Source organism: Ovis canadensis, chromosome 17 (genome assembly GCF_042477335.2).
Source record: "Ovis canadensis isolate MfBH-ARS-UI-01 breed Bighorn chromosome 17, ARS-UI_OviCan_v2, whole genome shotgun sequence".
In the NCBI taxonomy this organism is placed as follows: domain Eukaryota; kingdom Metazoa; phylum Chordata; class Mammalia; order Artiodactyla; family Bovidae; genus Ovis; species Ovis canadensis.
This window is the reverse complement of record NC_091261.1, coordinates 40,276,625-40,293,179: the sequence shown is the minus strand read 5'-3', so window position 1 is coordinate 40,293,179 and position 16,555 is coordinate 40,276,625. Positions and strand designations below refer to the sequence as shown.

General features: G+C 35.3%; 1 protein-coding gene across 4 annotated transcripts in view; it reads right to left on the bottom strand.

Moving 5' to 3' along the window:
• The window catches only part of MFSD8 (major facilitator superfamily domain containing 8), a 40,443-nt gene continuing 23,888 nt past the window's right edge, over positions 1-16,555 (bottom strand). For 2 of the 4 annotated variants that reach the window (XM_069557446.1, XM_069557447.1), the window contains 7 exons: positions 16,161-16,305; positions 15,387-15,442; positions 11,681-11,789; positions 7,562-7,696; positions 4,217-4,320; positions 3,881-4,128; positions 1-1,226 (listed from right to left, as the gene is read on the bottom strand). In XM_069557446.1, the coding sequence (XP_069413547.1) occupies positions 1,020-1,226; positions 3,881-4,128; positions 4,217-4,320; positions 7,562-7,696; positions 11,681-11,789; positions 15,387-15,442; positions 16,161-16,305 (1,004 nt within the window). In that variant the 3' untranslated portion in view covers positions 1-1,019. The remainder of the gene's footprint in view (positions 1,227-3,880; positions 4,129-4,216; positions 4,321-7,561; positions 7,697-11,680; positions 11,790-15,386; positions 15,443-16,160; positions 16,306-16,555) is intronic. The other 2 variants (XM_069557448.1, XM_069557449.1) reach the window with 1 other exon arrangement.

The following is a 16,555-nucleotide window of genomic DNA, read 5'->3' as shown; positions in this document are numbered from 1 at the left end:
TAAAGTGCAGATTATAATGTTTACTCTCGGTTTTGAAAACTTTATTATAACAGTAGGAAACATTTGGAAAAGTATTTAGAAACATTTCTGCATTTTGGGGTAATACAGATCATCCATATATATAGTTCTGTACTAGTCCCTTTTAGCAGCATTCAAATTCCTGTGAGGTAGTAATGTGTACATAGTGTAATTTAGCCAACTTCTAGTAAACTCAGTAAACTGTTAGTTAAAGGCATTTTACCTCAGATATTCATTAGCTAACTATATTGGGGTTACCATGGCCTATCCAAATTTTAAATTCTGTGGTTCTCAGTTGCTATGCAGACAAGACTGAAAACTGTTGGGTCTTCCCGACCACTACTGAGACAAGAGAAAAAGTAAATAAAATAATAGTTACTTAATAAGAACCAAAACTAAAATAAGATGCAAAGTATAGTATTAAAAATCATGACTTATAGAAGCTAAGGCAGGATGACAGGCATGGTAAGTGGAAAATTTAAGTCATGATTTTATTTTATAAGGAAAACTTGATAATAACAGAAAATGTATTTTTTAGTAAATAAAAAGGAGCTACCTTTCAATAAAAATCCCTCTATTTAGGTAAATAATTTCTGTGATTTCATTCTATCACGGGTAATTCATACAGAACTCTCCTTATGATTTCACTGCATAGATCTCATTATTTTAATGACACTTCTGCAGTTTGACTTAAGGGTATAACTTCACATTTATAGAGCACTGTCTATTCATTCATGACTTCATGCCATCCCCAAAAAAGGTCTTATGGAAACTGTTTCTTTTTTTGAGACAAGGAAAACTATAATCCAGAATTTTCATATTACCTTGCTAGTCACAATTACACATAGAATTCCCTATTTTATTCAATATACGTTCTTGTTTTGCAACATATACGATTACCTACAACCTGACTTTAGGAAACTGACTCATAGCAGTTGTCAAGAAGAGTCTTAAAAAAGAGAAAGTTTCACACAAGTACTTTCCACACAGTCTTAGCTAGGTTATTCTTGAATCCTTCCATGCCTTACAGAAAAAGCAATGAGTCTTCTGTAAACCACACCCAGGAGTGTGATGGTAAGCACCACCATCCCACACACCAGGCTGAAAGCCCACCGTGGACCCCAGGCAGTGTACACTTGGCTGATGAAGACAGGTCCAAGAATCCGTGCTGCACTTCCCGACGCTGTTAGCCAGCCCATGTACACACCCTGTGGGGGGAGAAGCACACGCATACTCAGATGTAGCCATTTTCTCTGTTGTTTTCAAATTAAATACAAAGCGCTTCTCTATAAATACAATAAATAATGAATGATAAACTTATTTGATATACTATTTAGGAAGCCTGCAATGCGGGAGACCCAGGTTCGATCCCTGGGTTGAGAAGATCTCCTGGAGAAGGAAACGGCACCCCACTCCGGTACTCTTGCCTGGAGAATCCCACAGGCGGAGGAGCCTGGTAGGCTACAGTCCATGGGGTCGCAAAGGGTCGGACACGACTGAGCAACTTCACTTTCACTTCTTTCACTTTAGGAAAAATAAAAGTAGTATAAAAGAACAAACACTGTCTACTGAAATGATTTATAAACTTACCTTTTAAGGCTAACATTTGTTTTGTACTTGCTATTTTCCAGACACTACATTAGGTGCTTTACATATATTATTTCCTATGTTCACAAATTTCTATGATTGGTGAAGTGAAGTGAAGTCACTCTGTCGTGTCCAACTCTGCGACCCCATGGACAGTAGCCTACCAGGCTCCGCCTTCCATGGAATTTTGTAGGCAAGAATACTGCAGTGGGCTGCCATTTCCTTCTCCAGGGGATCTTCCCAACCCAGGATCGAACCTGTGTCTCCTGCATTGCAGACAGACACTTTACCATCTGAGCCACTAGGGAAACCCCCTCTATGAGATGTTAATCTCATTATAAGATCTTATTCTGTATATGGATCTCCTTAATTCTTTTAAGCAACTACACAGCATTCCATTTATTAAAAGTGCCATAAATTATTTACTCAGTCCACATATGACAGGTCATTTACAATTGGGGGGATATTAAAAGTAATGCTGCATTTTGGACACTGTAGTTGGAGCAGTGACATTGTGGTGACATGGGAATTAATACAGTGGAGTCGGCCAAATCGGGCTTCAAATCTCTTGGATAAGTTTAATTTTCAAGTAACTTAATTCAATTTTTAATATCCCCCCAATTGTAAATGACCTGTCAAATGTGGACTGAGTAAATAATTTATGGCACTTTTAATAAATGGAATGCTGTGTAGTTGCTTAAAAGAATAAGGAGATCCATATACAGAATAAGATCTTATAATGAGATTAACATCTATTCGTGTTGACATAGAAAGTCATGGTATATTAAAGGGAAAAAAATCCAAAATGTAGAAAAAAGTTTACATACTTGAGATATAATTCATATTTTTTAAAAGGCATGAGGGTGGATATATTTGAGAAGGCGTAACAAAAGTCACGAAGAGTACAAATGGAGTACACTATGAAGTGGTTAACTACAGTATGATGGGCTAAGGGGATCCTTCCTTTTCTGCTATATACATTTCAAATTATTTGACTTTTCTTACAACTATCATGTACTGTTTTTGTAACTAATATGCATTTATTCCTGATTTTGAAAATGTGAAAATATAACTTTATAGATTAAAAAGTCCAGAAATTACTAAAATGTTTATTATTATAGTTTAAAAAGAGTGATAATGAACTTTTATCTTTGCTTTATTTAAAGAAAAATACTAATTTCTACCTTGAAAATGTAAAACCATCAGTTTAATTTTTATAAAAAGGAAGATACTGTTTTTCATTCTGTTGCCATTTAAATAACTGCTTCCCAGGTGGTACTTGTGGTAAAAAACCTGCCTGCCAATTCAGGAGACATAAGAGATGCAGGTTTAGTCCCTGGACCAGAAAGATCCCCTGGAGGAGGACTTGGCAACCCACTCCAGTATTCTTGCCTGGAGAATCCTATGGATAGAGGAGACTGATGGGCTACAGTCTATACAATCGCAGTCGGACATGACTCAAGCGACTTAAGCATGCATGCACCAAAAAGGAAAGTCAGAAGTAAAATCTGAAATAACCTAAATGTACAGTCATAGGAAAATGACTGAGTAAATGATGGTACATAAGATAGAATATGTCTCCATTAAAAGATAATTCCTTAAAATTAAATGTTATGGGAGAATATTTACAGCATAATTTTAAAAAACAGATTACAAAATAGTATCAAAGATACAGTCCTATTTTTGTGTTAGGCCCCCACACCCATGCACAAACACATGGATAAAGACTCTAAGTGGAAGTATATTTCACCAAACTGTAGTACTTGTCTCTTTGATACTTTTCTCCATTTTGCTTCTATACTTTTTCTAAGTTTTAAATAATGAATATGGAAATTCTTATAAGAACAAATTTAAAATAACAAAACTGCTGCATACTTTTCAGACTACTGTGTTTTCATCTCTTGATAACTGTCCCCAGGACCACATGAAATTAAGTCTAGATCCAAATTTGGCTATCAATTTTGGTTGGCTAACTGTTGCCTAGTTTAACAATGAGTTTCTTAAAAGTATGCTTCAGATAATTTTTTCTATGAAAATAACTTAGAGCTCATAATCTGAGTTCAACTTAAAGTACTTTCTGTTAAATTTCAGCTTACAATCTTGTAAGTACTTTATGAAAGCGGTGGGGTTTTAAATTTAAAATGCTGAGTATGATAAAAATCCCCTAAATCAGCTTGTGTAAAAATGGAGACTGGTTGGAAAAAAAAAAAATGTGAGTGCTTGCAAGTATACATACGTACCTCACACAACTGCAACGTCAGAATAACGGACTCACCTGAGGGTTTGGTCCCAGAATTTTTGAATATAATGTATAGGACATAACATTGCAGGATGGATAGCCTATTCCAATTAGCACAGCTGATATGAGGAACTGGGCCAGATGGATCATGGGGGTATACAGGCACCACGCTTGTTCAACTGGGCAACCAGTTGGTTCTTCACTGTGATCTTCTCTCGGAGACTTCCAAAGAGTAATAATTATTTCTCCAAATGTGGTATTAGGGATTGAGTTATTATGTAAATCTATGAAAACAAAATTAGTACAGTGTATTACTTGTTAATTTTAGATGAATAACAGGGGCTAACATTATAGAATTATGAATGGCTATACCTTCCCACTGTATTTTGGGAAACTGATTTCCCCAAGGTAACAAGACAAAGAAGCCAACCCATATAATGATGAGTCCTCCCAGTAGAAGAGCACGCTCACCAGTCCTGTTAAAGAACAGAAACTCTAATTTGAAAATGAAACAGTGTATTATAACATATAGTTCCATTACCTTTACCATTTTTAAAACTATAAACAAATAATATTTTGATACTTAAAGTGATATATTAATTAAAACAAATACAAACTATAATTTCCCACTAAGAGGAACGAGGACTCCTCTGAAAACTGGCTGATTTCAAGTCTAGGACCAGAAGTATTAAGATGAGCCTTGACATCTTACCATACCAGAAAGAATAGAAATTATCAGTGACTACTGGTCATAAAAGAATTCCCTGGCTGTCCAGTGGTTAGAGCTCTGCCTTTCTACCGCAGGGGCACGGGTTTGAACCCTGGCTGGGGAACTAAGATCCCACATGCTGTGCAGTGCAGCCAAAAATAAGGGCTCAGAGTCAATTTGAGGAAGCTGGCCAAAAACATGACCTGAATACCAAAGAGAATAGTAGTGACAGTGACGTGAAACACATAAAAATGTTATAACCTATAAATACATACTATATTAAAATAGAATATTCTTGGTAACTTAGAGGATGTTATGGAATCCACTAGTTATTTTAAAAACCAATTAATGAAAGCAAAGAATCTCTGTCTCTCCTCTGAAAGCTATACCAAGATATTTAAGAAACATAAGGGCCTGAGTCAAGTGAGTAAGCTATAAAATAAGACAAAACAAATTTTTTAAAAAAATTAAGATAGTGGAGAAAATCTGAATACACACTAGATATTTGATGATATTTAGAAATCACTGTTAATTTTTTTAGCTGTGATAATGTTGTCAACTTTTAGAGATACATACTGAAATATTTATGGAAGACATGAAATGATGTCTAACATCAGCTTCAAAATGATCCCGGTGTGGAGGATAGGGAGTGGTATAGATGAATCAAGATTATCCAAGGTTATAACTGTTGAAACTGGATAACAGATGTTAGACATTCAGGACATGATTCTCTCTACATCTTTGCTTATGTTAGAAATTTTCCATAATAAAATGTGAAACACACAAATAAGACCAAAGGCTCCTGAAACAAAAGAAACCCAACACTTCCCATCACCCTCAGAATACCTACAAGGTTTCATATCTTTCCAACCTGATCTCCCCTCATTTGCCATTTCTCTCATTCTGCTCTAGCCAAAATGGCCTTCCTGCTTGTTCCTTATTTATATGAAGGTCAGTCTTCTGAGGCAAGAGTTCAGGCCCCTGAAATGGCTATTCTCTGATTTCACTCAAGTCTCAACCTGGATGTAACTTCAAACTGAGCTGCTTTCCTTGAGAAGCCAATCAAAACACTACCCATGCCACTTTTCATTCTCTTCCTGTGCTCTATTCTTTATACTACTTATTATGACCTGATTTCATACTTGTGTTTACTGGCTTTCCATAGAATACAAGCTCTTGGAAGGTATGAAATTGGATAACCTGTAAGAATATCAGCAGGACACTCTACTTTGTAGCAAGATGTAATACATCTACTATTATTTAACTGAATATGAATTGATGTCTATATCTCTATCTATATATTGGCCTCGTTCAGTTTAGCTCAGTTCAGTCACTCAGTCGTGTCCAACTCTTTGCGAACCCATGGACTGCAGCACGCCAGGCCTCCCTGTCCATCACCAACTCCCAGAGTTTACTCAGACTTATGTGCACTGAGTCAATGATGCCATCCAACCATCTCATCCTCTGTCGTCCCCTTCTTCTCCTGCCCTCAATCTTTCCTAGCATCAGGGTCTTTTCAAATGAGTCAGCTCTTCACATTAGGTGGCTAAAGAATTGGAGTTTCAGCTTCAACATCAGTCCTTCCAAAGAACACCCAGGACTGATCTCCTTTAGGATGGACTGGTTGGATCTCCTTGTAGTCCAAGGGACTCTCAAGAGTCTTTTCCAACACCACAGTTCAAAAGCATCAACTCTTTGGCCCTCAGGCTTTCTTTATAGGCCAACTTTCACATCCACACATGATTACCGGAAAAACCATAGCCTTGACTAGACAGACCTTTGTTGGCAAAGTAGTATCTCTGCTTTTTAATATGCTGTCATAACTTTTCTTCCAAGAAATTAAGCATCTTTTAATTTCATGGCTGCAGTCACCATTCTGTCTATCAGATCTAGTCCCTTAAATCTATTTCTCACTTCCACTGTATAATCTGGCCTCTTTCTTGGCTCTATAAAGACAAGAATCTTCGTAGAATTCCCCATAGCATCCAACCCTATGCACTGACTCAGTATTTGTCAAATGATCTTAGAACTGTATTAAAGTTATATTGTTAAAGCATTCAGGAATAATTAAATTGTTAAAACTGAATTCATCAACTAACATACCACCACGGATGATATGAACTAAATTTTATACAAGAATTTCCTTACAGTTTACTTTTGCAAAATGCTTCTTTAAAAAAGTGTCTATGATCCATAGAGAACAGACTTATGGACAGAGTGGGGGGAAGGAGAGGGTGGGACAGTGAACTGAGAGAGTGGCAGGGAAACATATACATTACTATATGTAAAACAGATAGCTAATGGGAAGTTGCTTTATAACACAGGGAGCTCAACCTGGTGCTCTGTGACAACCTAGAGCGGTGGGATGGGGTGGAGCAGGGAGGGAGGTTCAAGAGCAAGGAAACATGTAAACCTGTGCCTATTTCCTGTTGATATATGGCAGAAACCAACACAACACTGTAATGCAATTATCCTTCAATTAAAAATAAATTTTAAAAATAAAAAAACTAAAAAAGTGTTGTATGATCAAAGCTGCAATTAACTTTGAGAAATGCTACATTCTCTATTTGCCATGATGATATAGTATATATACTGAAGATTTAGAAGTTTTAGAGTAAAGGAGTTTGATTATTTTAACCAGAATTTTCCAGACTTAACCATTAATCTTTCTTGTTGTATAACATATATTACCACATAGAAGAACAATATTTTATGAAATACACTTACAGAGATACTTTAAATAAAATATACAAAAGATACATTAGAAGAAAATTATTCACTTTGTAAGATATTCTTGCTTTACCAAAAAATCTTCTACATGGTATAGAAATATGCTTCTTTAATAAATTTTAAATGTTTGCAAACATCCAAGGACTAAAACTCATACAATAAGAAAAAAGATTCACATTATTTTACTGATACATTCACTTACATCATTAGCTCTATTTCATGTTTTATTAAAAAAAAAAAAAACAGGTGTGAAATTAAAAAAAAGACACATAACTTACTTTTTGGAAAGTAGTTTTATCCCCATGAAAATAATAACTGCCTCAACTCCAAGAGCAGCAAGTATTATTCCATCATATAATACAGCTTGTTCTCTGGTCCAGGCATACATATCCATTGTTAATGGAGTCACAATGCTAATAGAAACAAAAGATAACTCATTCTCATTTTATTTAAACCTTAGTCATGGTTAAAGTTGAAATAGTAAGCTTTATTAGATACCAACACATTTAAGAATTTGTATCACTTTTATCAATGACATCAGATCTATATAAACAAAAATTTTAACACATTTTAAGGACATTTTATTGTAACATAATATCACAGTAACACAGGCTACTAAGTTTGGCTGTCTTCATTTTTATTTTTTAATAGTTATTATAATTACATAAGTAACATATCCACACTGCAAAAAGTCTGAAAAACAGGAAAAGAAAACAAACTATAATTCCTACCATTCTAATATAAGAAGTCATGGTTGCATTTTGGTTTAAATTGGTCTCTTTTCAATGAAATAATATTACTATGGTTAAGTTATGAGAAACTTATGGGATTGCTTTTTCTCTTCCTCGGTCTCTTTTATACTTAACTTTGAATGCACATATTTTTCTCCCTACATCTAAGGCTACTCTTCCTTTATATGACTATCCGTCTCCTTCCTTGACAATCTTCTTTTCTGACTTTCTATCTCCTTCTGTTAATTGGCTACAAAAAGAATTTTAAAATATTTTAAAATAGTCACTCTTTAAAAAAAATCACTTTTTTTTTTCAAAAAAAGAACTTTTATTTGAGAACAAGAGTGAAAGCTTCTGCAAACATTTGACAAGGTAGACATGTCTTGATAATAGCAGCCATCCATATTTCAGCTCTACCAAAATTACCACAAATGGGACATATTTTTTCTAACAAAGATATGGATGTACATAAAGGGCTATGACTAAACAGAGTCAAAGGAAAGTTGAGGCCCCATAGCTTATCCCTTAGACTGACACGTGACATAGGACTTAAATCGAACAATCCAGTCTCCTAATGCAGTGGCTCTCAACTTGGCTTCTTATCAGAATGCCAGGGACTCTTGGCAAGAATATCTCCACTATTAGACTATACCCAAGTAAGAGTCTGGGTGGGGTGGGTAGGACCCAGGCACTGGTGTTTATTTAAGCATCGCAGGTGATTCCAATATGCAGCCAAGGTGAGTGGCCACTGCTCCAGAGGGAGGTAATAACCATCAGCAGGTTCCTCAACCCATCTACTCCGTTAGGAAGGGGCATCTGCTGGTGTCGTGGCCTCTCGGTGAACCTGTTATTTACTCTGCTCTAGAACTCCAGGAGTTACCTGTTTTGGGCAGATTTAGAGTATTTCCATTTGTCTTGGTGATTTTTACAGCAATATCTAACCAGGCAAATAACATCAAAAAGAGAAAAGTTGGAAAAAGAGAAATTTCCATAAAGCATGATATGAGTAAATAAGTGAAAAAAAAAAATCTCTGAAAAAAATGACTTTTTTGGCAACATGGTATGTGGGATTTTAGTTCCCTGACCAGGGTTTGAACCAGCATCCTCTGCATTGGAAGCATGGCATCTTAATCACTGGACCACCAGTAAAGTCCCAGCACATCACCATTTTTTTAACATCATCATTTTTATTTTAAAATCAGATGAGCTGCTTTAGAAAACAGTTCAGTGGTTTTTCAATAAGCTAAACACAGAATTATCATATTATCCAGCCTTTCCACTTCTGGGTAGATACCCAAAAGAATTGAAAGCAGGGACTCAGATACTCATATTCATAGGATACTTATGTTCATAGGAGCATCTACAATAGGCAAAAGGTGGAAATGACCCAAATTTCCACTGACAGATGAATGGATAAACAAAACTGATATATACATACAGTGGAATATTATTCAGTTATTAAAAGTATAAAATTCTGACACATGCTACAACATGGAAGGACCTTGAAAATATCATGCCAAGTGAAACATGCAAGATACAAAATGATAAAGATTGCATGATTCCACTTATATGAAGTACCCAGACTAGGCAAATTCATACAGAAAGAAAGTAGAATAGAGGCAACCAGGGGCAGGGTGAGAAGGAATGGGGACTTACTGATTAATGGGTGTAGTCATGCTTCTGTTTGGGATGATAAAAAGGTTCCGGGGATGGGTGTGGTGATGGTTGCACAACACTGTGAATGTATTTAATATCACTGAATTGTACAATTAAAAATAATTAAAACAGGGACATGCCTGGTGGTAGAGAATTCACCTGCCAATGCAGCATTTGGGTTTGACTGCCCTGGTCCAGAAAGATTCCACATGCTGTGTGGCAACTAGGCCTGGGCACCATAGCTACTGAAGGGCCGGCACCTTAGAGCCTGTGCTCCACAACTAGAGAAGTCACCACAATGAGAAGCCTACGCATCACAACCAGGGAGTGGCTCTTGCTCACTGTGACTAGAGAAAGCCTGCACAGGAACAAAGACCCATTGCAGCCAAAAAAAAAAAAGTAAAATGATATACCTTAAACAACAAGTACAATATTATATACAAATTTGATCTCAATTTAAAAACAAAAGAAAATATGGCAGAAAAGTTCTAAGAATCACAGCAGACTAAAAGTTTAATACATGTCCAGTAACATGTGGCTTCCCTGGTAGCTCAGTGGTAAAGAATCTGCCTGCCAATGCAGGAGATCCAAGTTCAATCCCTGGGTTGGGAAAATCCTCCAGAGAAGGAAATGGCAACCCATTTCAATATTCATACCTGGGAAATCCCATGGACAGAAGAGCCTGGAGGGCTATACAGTCCATAGGGCCGCAAGAGAGCTGGACGTAACCAAGCAACCAAACAACAACCACCATTAACATGGCTCAACATGGATTAATGGGGAATAAATATACAAGAGAATAAATTAAATCCTTAAAATTGAAAAAAAAAAGTTTTATTGATGCTTTCAAACTGTGGTACTGGAGAAGACTCTTGAGAGTCCCTTGGACAGCAAGTAGATCAAACTAGTCAATCCTAAAGGAAATCAACCCGGAATATGCATTAGAAGGACTGATGTTGAAGCTGAAGCTCTCATACTTTGGCTACCCGATGCAAAAAGCCGACTCACTGGAAAAGACCCCGATGCTGGGAAAGATTGAGGGCAGGAGGAGAAGAGAGAAACAGTATGATATGGTTGGATGGCATCATTGACTCAATCAATGGACATGAGTTTGAGCAAACTCTGAGAGGTAGTGAAGGACAGGGAAGCCTGGCGTGCTGAAGTCTGTGGAGCTGCAGAGAGATGACTGGTGACTGAACAACAATATTTACCATAATAAAATAAATGCCCACAAAATGAGATGAGGTAAAACTTTCATATATCTCAATAATTTTTTAAAAATCAAGTAGATCTGGCATAAAATATACCAGCATAAAAATGTTACAATATATTGGTAAGTGAATATACCAAGCTGTCAAATGATACTATCACATATTCTATGTTGGCTTAATGGACACACACACACACACAAACCTCAATACTTACAGTTGTATAGAAAAAATTGATAGGGAAATAAAACACACACTGATGTATTAGCAGTGGCTACCTCCAGGGAAAGTAGTGGATATGGAAATACAGTTGCAGTGTTTGGAATATTTTTAACAAGAATGTATTATTTTAATAATATAATGGAAAAGTATTTTAAAAATAAAGCCAAATGATAACTTGTGTAGGTCAATAAAGCCTACACAAGGCAGATATACTAGTTTTTTTGCAGGATTAGGGCTGAAATAGAGTTAAAATTTCTAGACTGAATCCAATATACATAAGTTGGGAGCTACATAGCTTAAAGTAAATTAATACACAGTTTTATAACTATATTTATCATAAAACTCAAAGGAAAGGAAGAAGAGTGAAACAGACTCACTATAAGGCAGTAAGTTTATCAGCAGAGAATTAACAACATTCAAGTTAAAAGGCAAATAATTTATACTTGCTTTTTTTACATCATAAGAAAAGTATGCCTTACATAAGGTTTTTGAGAATATCTATAAGCCTGATTAATATTGCATAAAGAAATATGGGTTGTTTATACAATCTGATTTAGATGAAAATAGAAAAAAAACTTACGTTTCAAAAAGGGCAAAGATAAATAGAATCACAAAAAACAGAACATTGGTGGCCACCACAGCAACTTGATCAATATTTCCTTGGGGGACTTGGACTTCATCTGTACTTGCTACAGTAAACAAAAGAAAAATTATATTACTTACATATTTAATTTTCTCATGACACTAAAATAATGTAAAAATTATACATAGCAAATTCAATGACTAAACATTTAAAATGATTTTTAGGCTTCAAAATAGTTTAAAAGTAACAGAATTTTTACATGATAGAAATAATTTTTAAATGGCATTGAAAATTAAAGTGAATTTTCTTTCCAGGACATACATTTCAATTCTGTTATCCACAATAAATACTCAGATTTTCTATTTGGCATCTCTCAAAAAGAGAATTGTATGTCCATAGAATTCTATAAAATCATCTCATGCAAAGTACATTTCAGTTGCAATTTTTTTTCTACCTTACTGAAATTTTAAATTTACAAGGATTTCATGAAGACTCGAAGTTTACTAAATCAGTTCTCAGTTCTATGATTCACTTCAATGGATACATACTCTAAATTTCAGTGAATTAGTATTAGTAAATAGTATTGCATTTTTTACCAGAATTTTAAAAGTCCTCACATTACCATTTATATTTTTTGCAAAGAACTACCAAGATTTGATGGCAGTTTCATAAATTAGGAAGGCAAAAGAGCTCAGATATTCACTGATCTTGAACTATGAAGTTAAGCAACAAACTCAATATAAGCTGTATCTGATGTAATTTAAAAATATGAAGTTACATACATGCATTTATATACGTCCATCATGCTTTTTTAATAATTTACCTACTTAGAGTAAACTAGGTAAATAATACAAGAATGTATTTACTTATGCTATCTTTAAGTGTATGCACAGCAGAAGTAAGGGCAGGGGGTGACTTTCCTAAGACATAGCAAATTTCTATTTTTTTTTTTTCATAGTAGTGCCTGCCTTTATATCTCAGGATTCCTGAGAATGAGTTTCTTTTCCAATAACTGTCTGTTATACTTGTGGGCAATTAGGCACCTTGAACACTCAACACAGGGTTATAACCTCCTTTTTACACAAACAAAACCAGTCATCTTTGCCAAGTTCCTTTTCTGGGGTAGATTCTGGTCCCTGTGGGCCTTAAATTATTTGGATAGACCTCCCTGATTCTCAATTACGACCTAAGCCAGTCTTTAATCCTTTGAATCAAATACCAACATTGCCCCAAATTAGACTATAGTTTACTAATGGGTGGTTAGTTTTCCACAGCCTCCAACCAGTGCTAGCTTTAGTGGGGAGACTCGGAAATGATGCATACTAAACTGCAGGAATTAACTAGGTATCATAAGAATTTTAAAAAAACACTACACTAACATATTGATTAAAAAACTGTGTAACTGGAAATTAAACCTGATCCCATGATAACACCTTTAATAAGAGGAACAATCCTGATAGCTTTCATCTAAGCATTTACTGAAATTTAAAAATGATCTTTGTTTTATAAAAATTATTTTGAAGGTCATAGAAATCTTATGAAACATAACAGATCACTCCCTTTAAAACTCTCATTTGTGTTTCAGATCAGTGCTGTCCAAGAGAACCCTGACGTGATGGAAATGTCCTTTCTCTGTGCTGTCCAATACAGTCGGCCACTAGCACATATACCCATCAACTGAGCACTTGAAACGTGCTAGTGTGGGATTTCCCCGGCAGGCCAGTGGTCAGGACTCAGTGCTGTCACGGTTGTGGCCTGGGTCCAATCCCTGGTTTAATATCCTGCAAGCCACAGAGCACTGCAAGCAAACAAACACAAACAAAACAAAAATCCGAAATGTGGCTAGTGAGATAGTGAAAACAAGGAATTTCTTTTTCTTTAAGATTACTCTCCATTATTTTGGCCTCACTGTGTGGCTTGAGAAATCTTAGTTCCCTGACAAGAATCAAACCCAGGACCCTGGCAGTGAGAGCACCAAGTCCCAACTACCGGACTGCCAGGGAATTTCCAGGAATTTCTTAAATGCAACTAAGTTTAAACAGTCAAGTTTGACCAGTGACTACCACACTAGACAGTGTAGCTGTAGTTCTTTGCTACTCAAAGTGTGGTTCCAAGATCAGCAGCATCAGCTCACATGGTAGCTTGTTATAAATGTAGATTCTCCCTACTTCGGCCTCACCCTAGGCCTACTGAAACAGTCTGCGTTTTAATACGGTTCCCAGGTGCTTTCTAAGCATATTAAAGTCAATAAAGCAAGGATCTATATATGGTTATCTCCTTCAACTTGTGAAAGATTTTGCTTCTTGTGTATCTTCCCTTCCTCGGCCCCCAACTACATCCTCTTTAACTTGCTCCTTCTCTTTATCTGATAGGTCCTTTAAGTTAGCATCCGCTTTTACACCTGTTCCAAAAAGTAGCTTATTCCTACTGTTGGTACTCCTTCACCATGCGTTCTTTCTTTTGAAAAATTCCAAACATATTCTTATCCATCTATGCCCTACATTCAACAATATTTTGCCACACTTGATCCATCTATCCCTTCCTTTCCTCCTTTCTCTTTTTTGCTATAGTGTTTTTCACTGGATGACTCCCAGATTTCTATCTCTAGGTTTAATTTCTACCATCAAAATTACAAATGCCTCTGGCATTTTTTAGTTGTTCCTAGAGTAGCACTGTATTTGGCTTGATCTAAACTGAAATCATTTTGTCTTTTCAGCCAATGTCCCTTCTTAAATTCTTTTTCTCTCATTCTTTCAACTATCTGGAATCAAACCCTAGCAGACATCTTCAACAACCTCCTCCATTGTTTAGCATTACCTATCCAGCCTGTCAAGAATCTTGATTTTCTTTTTTCTTTGAAAGCTCATATCTATCACTTCTCCATTCTCAGTTACTGCTGTAGTTCAGGTCTTCACGTATCTGGATTAGCCTCACTTGGAATCTGACTAACATCACACTTATCCTTTGTTTAAAATTTGCTATAGCTTCTCATCACTCTGCTCTCCACCGAACTACTTTTAACTTTACCTTCCAGTAGTTTTGCTGTGAAAATTAAATAAAATGCCTATCAAAGAACTCAGCAAAATAATTCTGTCTTTTCCAAAGCTTTATAAACTCCTTGAGGGCAAGGACTAAATTGCATTCTTTTTCACGAAGGGACACTCCCCAAGGAGGGTATAACTAGAAGTACTTAAATAATGGTTTATTTAATAAACTATACATACTTACCAAACTGGGTACCTATTTATGGGCCAGAGAAAGATCTATAGGATGAAAATGTGCATTTGTGGAGTATACCGAAATAATAAAAATGCAAAAGAGAAACCATACTTATACCGATGATTAAGTGAACAAAGAAATACTTGAATCAGAAAGATACGTTTGGTGGCAAAACTACTGAATTCATTCCAAAGATCTCAAGGATTTTAGGATACTGGCTCTTGGAAAACAAGATGAAGTAGTTTTTAGCAATGGTTTTACCCTGCCAGCTGCCAGCTATGCACACCAAATCACTGATACAGGTATGCCTTTGTAAAAATAGTAAATTAGGTAAATTTCAACTTTGGAAATTCAAATTGGAGACCTTCCCCAATTACCCATTGTGTTGTCCTCAGAAATAAGATTCAAGTAAATGTCAAACAGATAGAATCATGAGAAACACTCTGTAATATTATAGTAATTTAATCAAACAGGTTAATAGTACCTTCTTCAAAATTAATATTTTTACACTGTCGTCCTGTGTCATCCACACGATGTTCTCTTAAAAGAAAAACATAAATATTGTATCCATGAAAGGCTTAGTATAATAGATGAATGGTTAAATTTATTATTAGCTTTCTATTTTTTCACATTGTGATAGATTCTTTTACTGCCTTCTGAGTAATGAAATTATTATGAGATATAACCAATAAAGTTAAAATGATATGTTACAATTATTACTGTATTACTTTATCATATAAAATGGAAAAAGTACTCAGTTAATCTAAGAGCACACAGGAGCTACCTTAATCAATATCTGAAGTTTTCCAATGGTTTTCAACATGAGTTATAAACATCTGTGGACTCTTGGATAAAACACTCCAAAGTAATATATAGTAACAAAACTTCTTTAGTTTTATAAAATTTCTTCTGATATATAAAAGATATGAAATATATGAGGAATTTTTGTATCTAAGGTTGATACTGATCATTAATCTACCTAAAATGTTGCTTTCATGCTATTACCTTACTTAGAAACCTATAATTAGTAAATCAACACCAAACTTTGAATCTTCAAAGAATTTATAATCTGTTCTTATTCATCATCCATTATTTTAGTTAAGAGCACCACATAAGCATTCGCTTATTAAAAAATATAAGTACAAGAGACATCAAAAACCAAATAAAGACATCACAGAAATAATAATTCTTCAATAATGATAATGCTTATTTAATTTCACAATCTACAAGAGTAGTTTTATCATTTCTATCTAATTACCTTAATATAGTAAGGATCAGAATAATATTTAAAATTCCCAGGAAGGCACCCAGTAAAACTGGTGCTGTGTACATGTTTATCTGCAGCTTAATGACATCCCACGTCACGCCCTTTTCGCCAATGAGTGCAAAACAAGTCTGAAAAACTTATTAAAGCAAAACATGTACATGTGAATTATTACATGGGAGGTACAGGATTAAACAAATATGAAAAACATTTACCACAAAATTAGAAATACTGTATGGAATCTCAACAGGGATTTCAAGAAGCACGAAAATTGGTTCTTGGTGGGGAGAGACAAAAAATTTACTCTTTTTCTGTACAAAACACAGATATGGGTACAGTACAAAAAATATATACAATACAGATGTGTGGTATTAAAATTTCATAGGATG